We start from the raw sequence: 18,514 nt of genomic DNA, 5'->3' as shown, positions 1-18,514 counted from the left end.
AAATGCCGCCTCAAACAGGAGGCAAAGGAGGTGGCTACGCTCAAAAAGAAGGGCGGCAAGGGCGGTCGTCGTGGCGGCGAACATGAAGGGGGCGTGTGGTGCAGGGCGGGGCCTGGGACGCGGGGCACCGCCACTGTCTTCGTCCGTAAAGATGTCGTCCTAGACGGATCAATACATGCCTCCCTACTTCTACGCCACCCAACAGTTCGGCAGGTAGCCCCCGACATCTGTCGCCGGGCACATGCCTTATTGCCTCGATGTCAATGCGACGCGGCTCCTTTTCTCCGCATCTACATTGCTGAAGCTTACCTGAATGCGGACGACAAGCGTGGAGCAGCTCAGCGCCCGCTCTCTGTTTGCCAGTATGTCTTAACCGGGCAAGCCGGCGTATGACGACGCAAACAGAGAGATGTTTGAGATGATCCATAACGGAGGCGGAGGCTGCTACGAGGGCGGGTAGGTGGATGACTCAGAGTCCACTCAGCCGGGCACGTACACTCAGTCGGGCACGCAGTCGGGTAAGTACACAGTCTAGCACGCAGCCAGGCACGGACACCCAGTAGCCAGATTCGTACATCGGCCAGCAGGAGCAGTAGGAGGATTGCGACGATGACCTTGAATCGGATGAATTTGCGGCCGATCCAAAGAAGAAAGATATAGGAGAAAACTTCAACATGAGGGAGAACAAGTTGTTGTGCGCTTTGTGGTTGATCACTAGCATCGATCCGATCCATGGCACGAAGTAAAAGGATGCAACATTTGGGCCAACATGTTTTTTTAACCTGATGACAGTTTTTCATTACCAAGTGGACAAGGTTACGTAATTACAATATGGATGAGGCCCGAGGGGGGGGTATATGGAGAGATGGGGGACTACAAGTTAGAAAACACAAGCACAGGAAATACAGAAAAATAGAGAAGGATGAAAAGGAACAACCAAACTAGACAAACTAGATGGATTCCACCAAGCCCCTGGTGAAGGGATGCAATTCCTCCTTTGTTCTGTGTACCATCATTGACATGTCACTTATGAACATGTTCCTCCAAGAAACTAGTGATGGCATATGCTTGTTATTCCTCTCTTTTCATATCCCCAACCACAATGGTAAAGACCTCCATAAACAGTGGTTTGTTCCATGAACAGCTTCCCTCATGCAAGAGGGCTAATCTGCAATCACTATTTTGCCAGGAGATTCCCACAGTGTTCCAACAGTCAATCACAAAAGAGCATTTGAAACAAGTGGGTCACGGTTTCTTCAGGGGGAAGAACACGGCAGGCAGGTGTAGACATTGTCGTTGATCACATAATGTCTCCTTTTCAACATGTTCCCGGTATTCAACCGGTCAGCCAAGAGAAGCCATGCAAAGACCTTTCACTTATTGGTTCATTTGGATTTCCACACTGAAGAGAAGGCCAACATTCATACTTGGTTCCATAAGAACAAGCATTTCGGGCCCTACACCGATGAACTCGTCCGCATGCAACCGTGGAGCAAATTCGCTCAACCATCGATGGTACATCATCCAAGAGGTCGTGTCCAAATATTGTGGCCATTTGAAGGAACTAATCAGTCGGTGGCCAAGTAGCACAAATCACCGACCAAGTAAGTTGTTATATGCGTCAGTCATGACCGGATATGCTCTATGTGATGGTCATTTGGCCGGACCGGATATGCAACTTGTTGGCAATGTTTCTATTTGTAGCCTTGCCGTGCATGCAACTTGTTCTTGAAGTTGGAGAAGGGAAATTTCATCCTCATGCATTGTTGGTTGAAGTTGAGTGGGCATCCAAAGTGGAATTTATTCATTGCCAACTACGTCAAGACCACTGGCATTGGCACCGAGGGGAAGCGAGAAAGGGCGGTGACCAAGATAACATAGAGGTCAAAGAGATATGTAAGGCTGAGAGATTTAACATCTTGATGGCGGCGACTAATAAGAAGCTCAAACTTGAAAAGAAGAAGGCCAAGTTCGAAGAGAAGAAGGTTGAGATCGCAACCGCTTCGGAGGATTCGAAAATGTTGACCTTGAAAATGAACTAGTTGGATGGCGATGCAAGGATGATCGTGCAAGCCGTCCGTCTTAGGATGTTGAAGCGCTTGAAGGAGCTGGAGACTGCGGAGAAGGGGGCGAACGAGAAGGAAGCGGATGGCGACGAGGCGGCGACAGAGTTTAGCATGAAGACTCAAATAGCCGGTCCAGCAGGGCAAAAAGTTCATTTTCTTGCGGACTATCATACTTTTGTGAGCATACATGTAAAAACTATGAACATCTACCTCTTTTTAGTTTCTTTTTGGTTGTGATCGAACATTATGTGCAGTTGAATTTCAAATTGGCCATACCTAAACAAACGTTTAGGAATACGATTGGATGACCGGATTTCGCATCCATATACACGGACTGGTCCGGACAAATATCATGTCTGTTTTGGGCATCCATTGAATTTCAAATTGGCCAAACCTAAACAGACGTTTAGGAATACGATTGGATGGCCGGCTTTCACATCCATATACACGGACTGGTCCGGTCCAGTCCATGGACGAATATCATGTCTGTTTTGGGCATCCATATAGTCCAGACCAGTCCGTGGACAGATATCATGTCTGTTTTGGGCGTCGGCGTTAGGGCATCTCTAAAGGCCTACAGGGAAGAAAGGCTTTGAGATGTGTGCAAGACACCTGTCATGTTATCACATGGGTCCAACTTGATGAGAAGATAGACTCGGTCTCATAGATTTTTTTTTCCCGTTTCAAAGAAGGGGGAGGGTACTGAGTAAGAAATGCAAAGCAAATTACAAAGAAAGAACAAACCTTCGTGTTCATAAAGCATAGAAGAAAGAACCAGCTCATCACATGCTACGCACAAGCATTTACAATGCAGCCTTGATTATTTCCTTGCGGCACAAAAATGAACATCCGACTAAGAGTTCCATCACAGCCTCAGATTCTAAGAGAAACTCAACAATCATATGTACATTTTCAGTCCTGATGAGGCGAGATGATGCTCGCAACACATTGGTATACGATCAGTCCTCACCAAGAGTACACCACCCCAGAAGAACACTAATTCCACAACATCTCGATGAACAAGAAATCAATCACGTATAAGCTATCTCTGCAAGCACTTGGGCCAACTGCAACACCAAAACTTGATCCATGAGCGCATGGCCATTTGTGGTGTTAAATCCTTGCTTTATGATGGACTCAATGGATCAACCGCAGTACTGATACGTAAACAAGATAAGGTGAATCCAGAGAACTCAGCTTCCCAGCTTGAAGGCATCCACGAAAAGGCCAAGACATACACCAGCTTTCCAGAAGTTCACCATTGAAATAAATGACTGAAATCGTCCAGGAGGCCTGGTGACCGGTTTTCTGTACATAAGCATGCCGATTCCTTCAATGGCAGCCACTACGACGCCAGCAACAAGAACATCCCAGTCACCAGTCTGCCCTAGGATTGTTGCCAAAGCATTGGCGGTGTAGAATCCAAAGAGCACAAGGAATATCTTTGTGGGAGACTTGCTTCTGGCAGAGTTCAGCTTTTCAAGTAGTTGCCTTCCAGCAGCTTGGGCGAGTCGGCCAAGCCTTGTCCTGCCAAGAAAACCACTGTCCTCTTCAAAGTCTTCGCCATCTGCGTTAGGTGGTCCACCTGTCTCCAAGGCAAACACAGGCCTCCATCTTGAGTTTTTCATCTGGTAACTAAACAGAGTAGATATATCAAATCATGGTTCCCAAGCTTCACAAAGGCAGGGTACTCAAAATCTCAAAGACTTATGATACAATCTTGTACTCTTGTATCTAATTCTGCAGATATTCCCATATGCTTCCATACGAAAAATTGGTACTACCATCGTTTTCATTTTCATGATATAAAATGGTTTAATTAAACTTTGTCACACCCGTCGGACCCCCAGCCCCTCCTTGTGCCCCAACTCCGATTTCAAGGGATGAGTTCTCCAATCTCTACGTTAGATAGTCTATCTTTTAAATTAGGAAGAAATCTTTTAGCTTGGTCCTCAAGCAAGTAGAAATAAGATCGATGATGTGTTACTTACATTGGATTTTTAGGTCTTCTATATACAGAGGACCCCCTACGAGGAATAAAAACAAGCAAGACTAAGAATCGTTCTTCTCTCTTGCCTCCATACAACCCAGTATACAACACAGCGTGTCAATATCACTAACATAAAACAAAGTGGGAGAAGACATTATAAGTTTAAAATCATTAGTTGATAACTGTGGGTTGTCACTGCCATGTGATCTAAGCTGCGACGAACCTCAATATTCAAGCATTAGACTAATGAAACTGAAGTCCCAATGACTGATCACTATTGAGTTTTAGCAACCAAGATGTATAGAGATTTGAGACTAAAGAAATATTTAGTTGCTATTTTCATTTTCAAACACCAAAAAAAGAGCATGTCCCATCCGTAGCTAAGAATATGATGGCTGTAAAATATGTGTACAAATAAGAAGATATGGTTGTTACAAAAATATTACCAACCAAAATATCACTTCCGTCTTGCTGATTTTTGTAGCTTTTGAAGTAACTCGTGTCTGTGACTGGGCAGCAAAAGTTCATATTTGACATTTTGTGGTAAAGTTACAGTATTACAGTGTTTTAAGGCGACGATGTCTTAAATAGATTTGTTATACTCCCTCCGTTCCTAAATATAAGTCTTTTTAGAGATTCCAACAAGTGACTACATACGGAGCAAAGTGAGTGAATCTACACTCTAAAATATGTCTAAATACATCCGTATGTTGTAGTCCATTTGAAATGTCTAAAAAGACTTATATTTAGGAACGGAGGGAGTAGAACATAACATTAGATTGTTAATGCGCGTGGCATGGAACAAACTTCCAGTGCAGATGTACCAGAAGTTTCGCAAAGGGGCCAACACTGATAGAGGAAATGCACATACATGGTGGGTCGAATCCAGTAGTGCATCCCCAGAAGTGAGATGGCAGGAATGGTCGATAGACAACAGAAGACAAGGAAATACAAGCAAAGCAGATGTCATCTTTCCTAGTTTTATATCAATAAAGTTCCAAGTTTATAAGCAGATAAGAAACCAAACAAGGTGACTTAACTTTCTCTAACACACTATGTGAGCATAAAATCGCCTATCATAGACATGACACTGCCACATTGGTGACTTGAGAGAACCAGGAAGGCAATATATGTCAAAAAGGTGCCAACGGAGTGTTCACGCTGTCAGGAAATATGCAACTTGTATTACTAGGAGGCCAAAGCCACCATATATATATAATGTACATGAGGATCCAAAAGGCAAGAATACAAAAGGCCAAAGGCCATCATCAATATAACTCTAAACACCCCCCCCCCCCCCCCCCGCCCTCAAACTCATGGTGGCTCGACAACACTGAGTTTGGGGAGGTGAAATCTATGTTGTGCTCTAGTCTGTGCCTTCGTGAAGAAGTCCGCTAGCTGTAACTCGGAAGGCACATATTGAAGAGCAACAACATGATCCTGCACAGCAGCGCGCACATAATAAGCATCAACACCAATATGCTTGGTAAGTTCATGCTTCACAGGGTCCCGCGCAATAATGATAGCACCTGTACTGTCGGACAAGAGGGTGGTAGGTGTAGTAACAGAAACACCAAAATCCTCCAGTAGCCATCGTAACCAAGTCACCTCTGCCGTCAGAAGAGCCATAGCTCTCAACTCGGCCTCTGCACTCGAACGAGAAACTGCAGTCTGTTTCTTCGTCTTCCAGGCAATGAGAGAACCACCAAGAAAAACACAGTAAGCAGAAAGTGAACGGCGATCCGAAGGATCACTGGCCCACGTAGCATCTGAATAGGCCTGGAGCTGTAAAGAGCTGGAACGAGGAAAAAAGAGACGATGAGAGATCGTGCCACGAAGATATCGTAGAACACGAAGAAGGTGACTATAGTGAACTGAAGTGGGAGCGGAAACAAACTGGCTCAGAATATGGACAGGATAGGAGATATCCGGACGAGTGACAGCAAGATAGACAAGACTCCCAACAAGATGACGATAACGCGTCGGATCAGACAAGAGCTAACCATCAGAAGCACGAAGGTTAACATTGAGCTCCATAGGAGTCTCAGCAGTGCGCTCGTCACTAAGAGCCGCACGAGCAAGAAGATCCTGGATATACTTTTCTTGGGAAATAGAAAAGCCATCAGAGGAGGAGGAAACCTCAATCCCAAGAAAGTAACGAAGGGGACCAAGATCAGACATAAGAAACTGCTCACTGAGACGGGCCTTGACAAAGGCAATGTACTCAGAATCATTGCCAGTGATGATCATGTCATCAACATATAGAAGAAGAAGAGTGTGACCACGAGCAGAAACATGGACAAACAACGCTGGATCATGAGCACTGGGCGAAAAATCAGCTGAAGTGACCACAAAGGCAAAACGCTCAAACCAAGCGCGGGGCGCTTGCTTAAGGCCATATAGAGAGCGACGAAGACGGCAAACCATGCCATCAGGAACTGAATACCCAGGTGGTGGCTGCATATAAACTTCCTCACGCAACTCACCATTAAGAAAGGCATTCTTAACATCAAGCTGAGACGTAGACCAGTGGCGAACAGAGGCCACGGCAAGAAGTGTGCGGACAGTGGTCATATGGGCCACAGGAGCAAAAGTCTCATCATAATCACGACCATGCTCCTGCTGAAAGCCACGAGCCACAAGACGAGCTTTATAACGCTCAAGAGAACCATCAGAGCGAGTCTTAATCTTATAGACCCACTTACAAGTGATGGGACGAACACGGGGGGAAGAGAAACCAGGTCCCATGTGCCGTTGCGCTCAAGGGCAGCAATCTCCTCTGCCATCGCGAACTGCCATTCAGGATGAACAATAGCATCTCGATAAGAAGTCGGCTCAAGAACGGCCGAAAGACCATAACGAGAAGGGGAATATCGGTCAGGGGGCGGACAAGGCCGAGAACGAAGACCATAAGTCTGATGAGAGGAGGGAGACGACACACCAAAAGTAGAGGGCACATCGGTAGACTCATTCACAACACGTGAACGGCGAGTATAATGGAAAGGAAAGGACGGAAGAGGTGGAATCACTGGAGGTGGAGACGGGGAATGTATCGGTGATGAAGGTGGAGAAGGGGAAGCTATCGGCGATGAAGGTGGAGAAGGGGAAGCTATCGGCGATGAAGGTGGAGAATCATGCGACGGTGAGTAGAAGAAACCGTAGGAGAGGACGGCGTCGGATCTGCAACAGCAGGATGAGGAGTAGGAATACTGGGCACAGAGGGAGGTGTATCTAGAAAAGTAAGAAAAGAGATGTCCTCCATAGAAAAAGACGAGGAGGATGGACGCGGGTAGAAGGGACGAGATTCATCAAAGGTCCCATACCGGGAAATACGCATCCGGCGACCGACAGGATCCCAACACCGATAGCCCTTATGCTCATCACTATATCCAAAAAAGACACACTCAACAGACTGAGCGGTCAGTTTGGTGCGTTCACGAGGGGCGAGCAAAACATAGCAGACACAACCGAACAAACGGAGCGCCAAATAATCAGGAGAACGACCAGAAAGACGCTCGAGAGGAATACCATTTTGTAGAGCAGCAGATGGCTGAATGTTGATGAGATAGGTGGAAGTAGTAACAGCCTCAGCCCATAAGTGAGGAGGAAGAGAGGCGGCGATCATCATCGCACGCGCCGTCTCAAGAAGGTGACGATGCTTGCGCTCAGCCACGCCATTCTGAGCATGAGCACCAGGACAAGAGAACTGAGCAAGAGTACCCTGCTCAGCAAGAAATCCTCGCAACGCATGGGAGATATACTCACCAGCTGAATCTGCACGAAAAACACGAATAGGAGTGGAAAACTGGGTATGAACCATGGCAGCAAATTTTTTGTATATAGATAAGACCTCACTACGAGAAGACATGAAATAGATCCAAGTGTATCGAGAAAAGTCATCTATAAAGATAATATAATAGCGATGACCCCCTCTCGAAGCGAAGGGAGCCGGACCCCAAACATCAGAGTGAACGAGATCAAAAGGACGCTCAGACACTGACTCACTGTGAGGATAGGGTAGCTGAATCTGCTTACCAAGCCGACAACCCATACAATCCAACGAAGCATTACCAGAGATAGACCCCAGAACACCACGATGAACCAGAGACGAGAGACGAGAACCACATAAATGGCCAAGACGATGATGCCACTGCTGAAAAGAGCTGGTAGATGCAACAACAGGGGTTGCGAGACTGGCAGAGGTGGCAGCGGAGGGAAGACGAAGCCAGTCAAGCTCCCAGAGACCATCAGAACGTCGAGGGCCAGCACCAAGTAGAGCGCCCGTGCGACGATCCTGAACAGAACATGAATCAAAGTCTAGAATGACCCTACAACTAGAGTCAACAATCTGACCACCAGATATGAGCTGCATGGTAAGTCGAGGAACATGAGCAACAGAGGGAACATGAAATGAAGAAGTGCTAAGAGTGCCTCGACGAGCTACAGGGAGGGGAGTGCCATCAGCCGTAAGAACACGAACAGGAGACTCGACAGGTCGAACGGAGGTCAAAGTTGAAGAATCATAAGTCATACGAAAAGACGCTCCAATATCAAGAATCCATGGGGATGTACCTGAATGAGTAGGAAGTGGTTTCTCAATGCCGGAAGAGTCAGTCACAGAACTTGCAGAAACTGTCGGTGAAGAATCCCAAGCATCAAGCAGGCATTGCAGCTGTGCAATCTCACATGCAGACAAGGACAGGACAGAAGAGGTCGAGGTAGAAGCATCTGCCGACGATGAACAGTCGCCACCACCCATGGAAGCCGAAGGTAGAGTCAACATAGAGCCACATGTGGAAGCCACATGGGGAGTCGACATAGAGCGGTCACCGCCGTGCGCACAAGCCGCAATAGGAGTCGATGTAGAGCGACTAGCAGCACCGATGGATGTCGCAATAGGTGTCGAAGTAGAGCGACAGCCACCACCTCCAAGTGGGCGAGCACCAAGCACCGAGGAACGGCTCATGTGCGAGACGGGATCAATATATGGAACACCACCAAAAAACATCGAGCGGTGAGGGAGAGGTGTACCAGATGAAAACATTGCACTCTTTCTTTTTTTCTTTTTTTTTCTTTTTTTGTCTCTCTCTCTCTCTTTTAGAAGTCAGCAGGAGAGCCAAGAGCCGAAAGAATTGGCAAACCACTCACAGCGGCCCACCAGGAGCCCAAGCAACCAGAGCCTGCGGAATCGGAGGAATCGATCTGATCTGAACGGGAACTGAAAGTGCGGCAGTTTCACACACGCACACGACCACGCGAGCGCACGCGGATGCCAACTGCGCGGAGAGACCGGGGCCAAACGGGCGGCCGGCGGCGATGGGCGGGAGGGGCCGACGGCGACGGGCAGACTGGGCCGGAGTCGGACGGCGACGGGCAGACGGGGCCGGAGGAGCAGCCGGGCGGCAACGGGAAGACGAGACCGGAGGAGCAGCGCCCGATGGGCTGCAAGCGGCAGCCGAAGGAGCGCCGGGCGACAGCCTGAAGTTCACCGGCGGCGGTGGAGAACCTCCTCCGTGGCGGCCAGGCCGGCGTGAACCAGTTGGAGGAGCCGGAAGGTGCAAGATGCACGGGAGCGGCGTTTAGCCACGCTCTAGAGTGGAGACAACAACAATCTGATGGAAAGAAATGGCAGCAGCGGAGATGAGGGAGCGGTCACGCCAGGCAAGAGGACGACGGCGACGCGATGGAAGGATCAAGCATGAGTTGCACGTGCGAAAAAATTTGACCTAAGCTCTAATACCATGTCAGGAAATATGCAACTTGTATTACTAGGAGGCCAAAGCCACCATATATATAATGTACATGAGGATGCCAAAAGGCAAGAATACAAAAGGCCAAAGGCCATCATCAATATAACTCTAACACACGCTTGATACATGTCAAACATGGGTGTTATGACCGGCATATTAGGGGCTTAGCCCAGTGGGCTGTGGTCCAAGTTATCTTACCGTTATTAGGGGCTTAGCCCAATTATCTTATCGTTATTAGGGTCGTTTGCTTATGAGTCAAGTAAACCTCTCTATATAAGGAGAGGAGATGTATCAATCTAAGGAAGCAAGAAGCAATCAGTATTTGCTTGGCTTCCCTTAGGGAGCCGGGAGACCTAACCCTAGCCGCCTCTTCACCACGCAAGGACGGCACCCAGCCGCCAGCCGCCGCGCCCTCGACCTCGTCTTCCTCCATCTTTCCCCTATAATCGCTGTCCTAGAACCGGCAGAACCCTAGCTCCTAACACCTTGGTATCAGGTAGCTCAGTTCCGATCATGTCTTCGCCGCCGCCCATCCCGCCGCTTCCGGTGCCGACCGTCACCACCGCGCCGCTGCCCTCCCCGTCCGCGCCGCTGGTCGCATCCTCCGGCGCCGCCACCACCCAGATGACGGCGCCCTCCACCGCACCACCGGACGCTGTCTACTCCCCGGCGGAGATCACCGGGGTCCTCAACGATCTCGTCATCGCCGTCCAGGGGATACGGCTATACCTAGCCGGCCCCTACGGGCCGCCAGCCGCCGCGACCAGGCCAGCCGCCCTGCCGTGGTATTCGGCACCCGCGGCGCCGACCGGGCCTCTACACCACCACTAGCCGCTTCAGCCGCCGCCCGCCGCCGCGCCCCAATGGCCGCAGTGGCCGGCGCCGGCCCTTGCCGCGTCACCCACGCCACCCGGGTCCTCGCCGCCACCGCACCACGGGGCCACCGCGACGCTGGTCGGGCCGCTGCAGCCCTCGCTGCAGCTACAGCCAGCCCCCACCACCGCCTCGATCTGGCCACAATGGCCGGCCGCGGCCATCGCCGCACCCGCCTCCTCCGCCATTTCTAGGCAGCAGCAGCTGCCGCTGCCGGCGCCTCCGCCGCCAAGCACCGGGCTGACTACAACCGCGCCGGCGGGCGTGCCGATTCAGCAAGTGCGGTTCCCGCCCTCGCCGTCCCAGCTTCCGGCCTGGTTGGCCGGGACGTCACCGCCGCCAGTCTACACCATGGTCGTGGACCAGCCGGCGCAAGCACCGGGCTGACTACAACCGCGTCGGCGGGCGTGCCGATTCGGCAAGTGCGGTTCCCGCCCTCGCCGTCCCAGCTTCCAGCCTGGTTGGCCGGGACGTCACCGCCGCCAGTCTACACCATGGTCGCGGACCAGCCGGCGCCCTCCCTGCCGTACGACGGGCCCTCCGGCTCCGCGGGTTTCCACGCTGGCTTCAACGGGCCACCGCTTTCCTACGACCACTCGTGCACACCGGACCAACGCCATCCTCTTTGCTGCTCCGTACCCCCGAGTCGTACACTCACGACGGTCATGCTCAGACACCGCCGCGCTTCGCCAAGCTCGCCTTCGCCACCTACGACAGTGCCGAGGACCCCCTCAACTGGCTCAACCAGTGCAAGCAGTTCTTCCGGGGGCAACGGACGCTCGTGTCGAACCACACCTAGCTCGCCTCTTATCACCTCCGCGGCACCGCACAGACGTGGTACTACGCCCTCGAGCAGGACGAGGGCGGCATGCCCCCATGGGAGCGTTTTCGCGAGTTCTGCCTCCTTCGATTCGGACTACCGATACGTGGGAGCCGGCTGGCGGAGTTGGGCCACCTTCCCTTCACCTCTACAGTGCAGGACTACACCGACCGCTTTCAGGCCCTGGCGTGCCACGCGTCCGGCGTGACGGCTCACAGCGGGCCGAACTCTTCGTCGGCGGTCTGTCAGATCATATCCGCGTGGACATCGAGCTGCAGGGACCCCAGGACCTCCAGACGGCCATGTACTATGCCCGCGCGTTCGAGCACCGCGCAGTGGCCATCCAGCAAGCATCACCGTCCCGGGCCGCCGGGCCGCCACCCTGGCCAGATGTTCCCGCGCAGGGTCGGCATGCTCAGGCTTCCGCGGCACCCCTTGCCGCTACCGCGGCGCGCCCGTTCCGCCGGCTCACCTCGGCCGAGGTACTCAAGCGTCGCCGCCAAGGGTTGTGCTTCAACTGCGACGAGACCTACATGCCCGGCCACGTCTGCCCCCGACTATTCTACCTTGAGGCTGCAGACTACATTGAGGAGGACGCCGTTGCCGCCGGGCTCGACGACCTGGCCGCCCCAGCTGTCGCGGAGGTGTTTGACGCTGGTTGATCACCTCGAGGAGTTCAGCAAGCGCTTCCCCGCCTTACAACTCGAGGACGAGCTATTTGTGCAGGCGGAGAGAAGTGTTATGACCGGCATATTAGGGGCTTAGCCCAGTGGGCTGTGGCCCAAGTTATCTTACCGTTATTAGGGGCTTAGCCCAATTATCTTATCGTTATCAGGGTCGTTTGCTTACGAGTCAAGTAAACCTCTCTATATAAGGAGAGGAGATGTATCAATCTAAGGAAGCAAGAAGCAATCAGTATTTGCTCGGCTTCCCTTAGGGAGCCGGGAGACCTAACCCTAGCCGCCTCTTGCGCCGCCGCCGCCTCTTCTCCACCACGCAAGGACGGCGCTGAGCCGCCGGCCGCCGCGCCCTCGACCTCGTCTTCCTCCATCTTTCCCCTACAATCTCCGCCCTAGAACCGGCAGAACCCTAGCTCCTCAGGCCACTGAGCAGAAATATGTGAACAGTGGAGGGGCAAAGTTGAGGTTCAAATGGGTTAGTCTCAAGTGTATATATCATCCTACTAATGTTGGATCAACATGCAAGTATGTTAGTGGGTATATCATCAGGAGTCAGGCAGTGAAGGGAACATTTTCTTCCCCCAAAATAGCAATATGACCTTGCTTCTCATGTTCCATTCGATAAATCTTCTTGTTCTAATATTGACGCATCCATTGCCATACAATTCATGAAGACTGGCACATTAAGTATATAACGGTGGAGAGTTGTAGGTAAGAAGGAAATCATCGATCCTCTGCTACCGATAGAGACTTAAGCACATAGTCAAAGTGGCAGTAAACAACAACCCAAATCTTCAAGTTTCTGCTAAATTGCAAGTTTTTTACTGGAGGCAGATGGCAACGATGCCACCAAACACATATTTCAAGCACTATGAATCTACTTTGGACTTAGGCTTGAAAGAATCAATAAGCTTATTACAGCTAGGCAACAAACAAAATCACTGAATTAGCGATCATGGGTGTGGCGTAAATCAGCGGTCTGGAGAGCTAACCTGATTGCTCCTCCGCTCGTCTTTGCAGCCCACAAGAAGCAGGTCTGGCGAAGGACATTGGGTCGCGCCAGCGTGGAGCCATGGCGGCCACCTCCAGCGCAGAGGCCTCCTGCTGGCGGTCGTGGCGCGCAGAGAGGTGCACCGTGCCGCAGAAGCATGGTCTGGTGAGCCGGGGCTATGCGCTCAGGACGGAGTGGAAGAGAGCGGTGGGAGGGGAGGGATATGAGGAGGAGGAGTAGTGCAACAGATGGCAGGACGGTGCTGGTTGCAGGGCTGACGGCCCGGCGAGGACTGGACCGACACAGAGGATGTTGAGGGAGGGGGAGGGACGACGGCAGACCAGATCAAGAGCGTAAGAACAGCAGAGTGTGGCTGAGACTATGAGCAGAAAATTGCCTGTGTACCATTAAAACTTCGGTCAAACTCCAAAATACCATTATAAACTTTAGTGTTGCCAGAATGTATTTTGAAAGTTTCATAGCCAAAATGTACTAACAGAAATTAACTGGAGAAGGAAAAGACCATTCAACGCTTACCTCTTCACACCAGGAGCTCCTTGTAGCTTCATCTCCTTCGAAACACACAATCAGTACAAATTTCAGCAGCATAAATGAGTAAAAATACGACAGAACATCTATTTCTACATGAAATGTATCCTTCGAATAAACTCTACAAGACAGAACAGACTCCTACCGTATCAATCGAAGCACACAGAAATTACAGAACAGAAAGTAGAGATAACTAAAGACCTTTACTTTGATGAGATTCTTCCACGTTCGCCATGTATGAAGCAGCAGCTAGGATGTGCTGTTGGAAAGAACCAGCCGGTGGTAGAAGAGGGGGACCGACGAGGGATGGACAGCTCCTGCGTCTGGACGGCCGAGCAGAGGGAGTGGGGGCGGCGTAGGGCGCCAGCTCACCCTGCTACAAGGACAGGGAGCGCGCCGCCTCGTCTACCCGCTGGAGACGCGCTGGCCTCGTCCGTGCTCTCCAATGGCGAGTCAAGCCTATGGGCGGAGTGGGAGTGGGGTGGCCCGCCGGCCAGAGGAAACGAGGGGCGGGCTGGAAGGCGGTGGCGTGGCGGCCGGAGAGAGTAGTGGGGTGGAGGATGGTGGCTACGGGATGGGGAAAGGAGGAGGAGATAGGGTTTGTGAGAAGGGTAATTTTGCGATTTTGAGAAAACGGACATGTGGGTAGATCGTCGATTAGACCCAACTTTAGAAAACTGCGTTTTTTAACTATTTTATTAATATAAACTTCATTTATCGAGTGAGACGCAAAGCCTTGAATTTGATTATAAATAGTACTGACTCCCTCAGTTAATAAATATAAGATGATTTGATATTTCAATATAGACTAAATACGGACTGGAATGAGTGAAAAACACACTAAACATGTCAATATACATTTGGTCAAGAAAAAAGTTGAAATATCTTATACTAGTTTGTAAATCGAAGGAGTACCAAACTAAGATTTATTAAGAATAATATAGAGTCTATTGAATATCCATCTCTGAGTCCGGACTCATCTACACCGGGTCAAGAAATAATTCACAAAAAATTCTAAAAATCTAAATTTATTTTTTGCTTGATAGATAATTTGATGCGTGAGGTGTGTTACAAATTTCAGATCATTTGAATATATCAGTAGCTCTCAGAAAAAGACAAATTGGGTGAGAAGAGTACAGTAAACATTTTTACATATCTTGATTTGTCTTTTTTTGTCGAGAGCTACTCAAATGTCCAAATGTTCTGAAATTTGAAGTGAACCTCACGCACCAAAGTATCAACCATGCAAAGAAAACTGATATTTTCTGAACTTTTTTACTACTTGTTTTGATTTTTTTCTTTCATCGCAGGTGCAAATGAGTCTGGGCACCGAATCGTTGCTCTAGTGTGTCTATAATATATTGTGAATTAGGATATCGGGCATTGCTCACAGTTGGACATGCATTTTCTTTCTTACTCAAACCATGAATTGAATTTTGATTTAAAAGTTAATGATACCAGTCCGTACAGGAACAAATTCACATGTGGGCTCGAGAGATGGCGTCCCAACGGTCTTCTTGCTCTCGCGCATCCACCACCACCGCCGGCCCAATCCACGGTCGCCGCGGCACCCAACCACAGCCTCGCCCGCCGGTCGCTCACTCCAAGGTCCGGCGGCCAGATAACGCCCCAAGACAAAATGGAGTTGGTGCGGCTGCTACATCCCACACTGTCCTTGACGCGCCGCTTTTGGGTCGGTCTCGTCCCGCCTCGGCCGATCTGGAGCCAGACAACAGCGCCTGGGTCGAGGTGCGTCATCGTTGTCGTCAGCGCCGTCATGACGAGGCAGCCTCCGTCAGCCGGCCCGTCCACCCCAAGCTTTGGATTCCTAGATGGTCGGTGGGCAGATGCTTTAAGTGCCTGGACTCAGGTCACAATAAAGCATAGTGCTCTGGGAAGATTCGATGCCATCGTTGCTGGGAATCCGGCCACATCGCCCGTGATTGTCCGCCACACCCAGACTCGTCGCTTTCCTTCCCACCGCATCCCAGATCCGGCCGTTGCCCGCCCACTCGCGCCTCCACTGTGCTGTCCTCGCGTGCCCCCCTTGCTTCCAACAACACTACGCTCCGTCCAGCCAGATCTCGTCCCAGCTACCCCGCCGCCGTCCGCCAGCAGGCGCCGCCCCGCCCCCCCCCCTCCCCACCCCGCCGCCCGCCGCCTCCAGTCACGATGGCACACTACCCCCCTCTTGCTCGCGACCGCTTTTCAGGGGAGATCCTGACCCATGGTGACCCGGATCTGATGCCGGGACGGAAGGGGCAGGCTCATCTCGCGCACAGCTGGTATGGAGGAGCTGGAGGCGGACTTCCGCAACCGCGCACTGCTTGCCACGGTGGGGGGAGGCGGCCTACGGTCTCGCCCGAGGCCTTGGTCCAGTCCCTGGCTCGAATCTGCGGGGTGGAAAGGCGGCATGTCAGGGTCGAGGTCACCCACCCCGCCGATTTCTTCATCACGTTCGCCTCCAACGCGGATTGTGACAGGGTGTTCTCCTTCTCTGGCAAGCTGCGCTACGCGGGGGCACCCATTGCCTTCCGGCAATGGCACAGGAGTGCGCTTGCATCGAGCGGCAAGCTTGGTTTCTTCTGCAAGCTCGGGATCGAGGCCTTGCCGGCGAGCACCTGGGAATGCGGGGCCATCAGCCAGCTCATCAACAACCTAAACGGGCAGCTCATTGAGATATTACCTCCGAAGGACCGTTGGCAGCTGGAGGTCACTGCATGGATGCGCAAACCGTCGGGCATCCCGAAGATTTATGATCTGGAGGTGCCGGAGCCGGTTGGCTTGATGGATTCGTTCGAAGAGGAACTCCCAATGTCACCACCTCTCCCTGCCCCGCCTACTGAGAGGGCAACTCTGCTTCACCCGCTCACCATTCACGTCCTGGATGTGGTGGATCACACCGTACCGTACCTCCAGTTCGACCCCCACTTCGAACCTGACGACGACGAGGATGTCACAAGGAGGCATGACTACTCCCGGTGCTGCTACAGAGGGAGGATCGATGGCACCGGCAGGGGGAATGTGCCCAACTCGGGCGGTCACCCTTTTGGAGGCCCGAGAGGATATGGCATGGCGGGGACTGGGGTGGCGGCCTGATACGTCTCCAACGTATCTATAATTTTTTGATTGTTTCATGCTATTATATTATCTATTTTGAATGTTTATGGGCTTTACTAAACACTTTTATATTATTTTTCGGACTAACCTATTAACCGGAGGCCCAACCAAAATTGTTGTTTTCTTGCCTATTTCAGTGTTTTGAAGAAAAGGAATATCAGACGGAGTCCAAACGGAATGAAACCTTTGGGAGAGTTACTTTTTGAACGGAAGCAATCCAGGAGACTTGGAGTAGACGTCAGGTAAGCTTCAAGAAAGCCACGAGGCAGGGAGGCGCGCCCACCCTCGTGGGCCCCTCGTGGCTCCCCTGGCCGACTTCTTTCGCCTATATATGTCCATATACCCTAAAAACATCAGAGGACAGAATAGACCGGGAGTTCCACCGCCAGAAGCCTCCGTAGCCACCGAAAACCAATCTAGACCCGTTCCGGAACCCTGCCGGAGGGGGAAATCCCTCTCTAGTGGCCACCTTCATCATCCTGGTGCTCTCCATGACGAGTAGGGAGTAGTTCACCCTCGGGGCTGAGGGTATGTACCAGTAGCTATGTGTTTGACCTCTCTCTCTCTCTCGTGTTCTTGATTCGGCACGATCTTGATGTATCGCGAGCTTTGCTATTATAGTTGGATCTTATAATGTTTTTCCCCTCTATTCTCTTGTAATGGATTGAGTTTTCCCTTTGAAGTTATCTTATCGGGTTGAGTCTTTAAGGATTTGAGAACACTTGATGTATGTCTTGCATGTGCTTATCTGTGGTGACAATGGGATATCACATGATCACTTGATGTATATTTTGGTGATCAACTTGCGAGTTCCGTGACCTCGTGAACTTATGCATAGGGGTTGGCACACGTTTTCGTCTTGACTCTCCGATAGAAACTTTGGGGCACTCTTTGAAGTTCTTTGTGTTGGTTGAATAGATGAATCTAAGATTGTGTGATGCATATCGTATAATCATACCCGCGGATACTTGAAGTGACATTGGAGTATCTAGGTGACATTAGGGTTTTGGTTGATGTGTGTCTTAAGGTGTTATTCTAGTACGAACTCTAGGATATATTGAACGGAAAGAATAGCTTCGTGTTATTTTACTACGGACTCTTGAATAGATCGATCAGAAAGGATAACTTTGAGGTGGTTTCGTACCCTACAATAATCTCTTCGTTTGTTCTCCGGTATTAGTGACTTTGGAGTGACTCTTTGTTGCATGTTGAGGGATAGTTATATGATCCGATTATGTTATTATTGTTGAGAGGGCTTGCACTAGTGGAAGTATGAACCCTAGGCCTTGTTTCAACACATTGCAATACCGTTTGTGCTCACTATTGTCATTAGTTACCTTGCTATTTTTATATTTTAAGATTACAAAAACCTATATCTACCATCCATATTGCACTTGTATCAACATCTCTTCGCCGAACTAGTGCACCTATACAATTTACCATTGTATTGAGTGTGTTGGGGACACAAGAGACTCTTTGTTATTTGGTTGCAGGGTTGCTTGAGAGAGACCATCTTCATCCTACGCCTCCCACGGATTGATAAACCTTAGGTCATCCACTTGAGGGAAATTTGCTACTGTCATACAAACCTGTGCACTTGGAGGCCCAACAACGTCTACAAGAAGAAGGTTGTGTAGTAGACATCAAGCTCTTTTCCGGCGCCGTTGCCGGGGAG

The 18,514-nt window shown here is 50.6% G+C and overlaps 1 protein-coding gene across 11 annotated transcripts; it reads right to left on the bottom strand.

Moving 5' to 3' along the window:
• Positions 1–2,791: 2,791 nt before the first annotated feature.
• On the bottom strand, positions 2,792–14,356 carry NPQ7 (antigen receptor-like protein (DUF565)). 11 transcript variants are annotated; one of them, XM_048673828.2, is made up of 4 exons: positions 13,921–14,343; positions 13,708–13,742; positions 13,172–13,567; positions 2,792–3,701 (listed from the first exon to the last, which is right to left on the bottom strand). In XM_048673828.2, exons 3-4 carry the CDS (start codon positions 13,327–13,329, stop codon positions 3,260–3,262), a joined length of 600 nt encoding a protein of 199 aa, XP_048529785.1. In that variant the 5' UTR covers positions 13,330–13,567; positions 13,708–13,742; positions 13,921–14,343; the 3' UTR covers positions 2,792–3,259. The 11 variants fall into 11 exon arrangements, 10 of the variants coding, with proteins under 10 accessions (XP_048529785.1, XP_048529787.1, XP_048529784.1 ...); XM_048673830.2 differs by having other exon boundaries at positions 13,708–13,733; XM_048673827.2 differs by having other exon boundaries at positions 13,927–14,343.
• Between the last annotated feature and the right edge of the window lie 4,158 nt (positions 14,357–18,514).

Source organism: Triticum urartu, chromosome 5A (assembly GCF_056163025.1).
Source record: "Triticum urartu cultivar PI428250 chromosome 5A, HENAU_Tu73, whole genome shotgun sequence".
In the NCBI taxonomy this organism is placed as follows: domain Eukaryota; kingdom Viridiplantae; phylum Streptophyta; class Magnoliopsida; order Poales; family Poaceae; genus Triticum; species Triticum urartu.
Note: the sequence above shows the minus strand (reverse complement) of the source record. Positions and strands in the feature narration are given on the sequence as shown.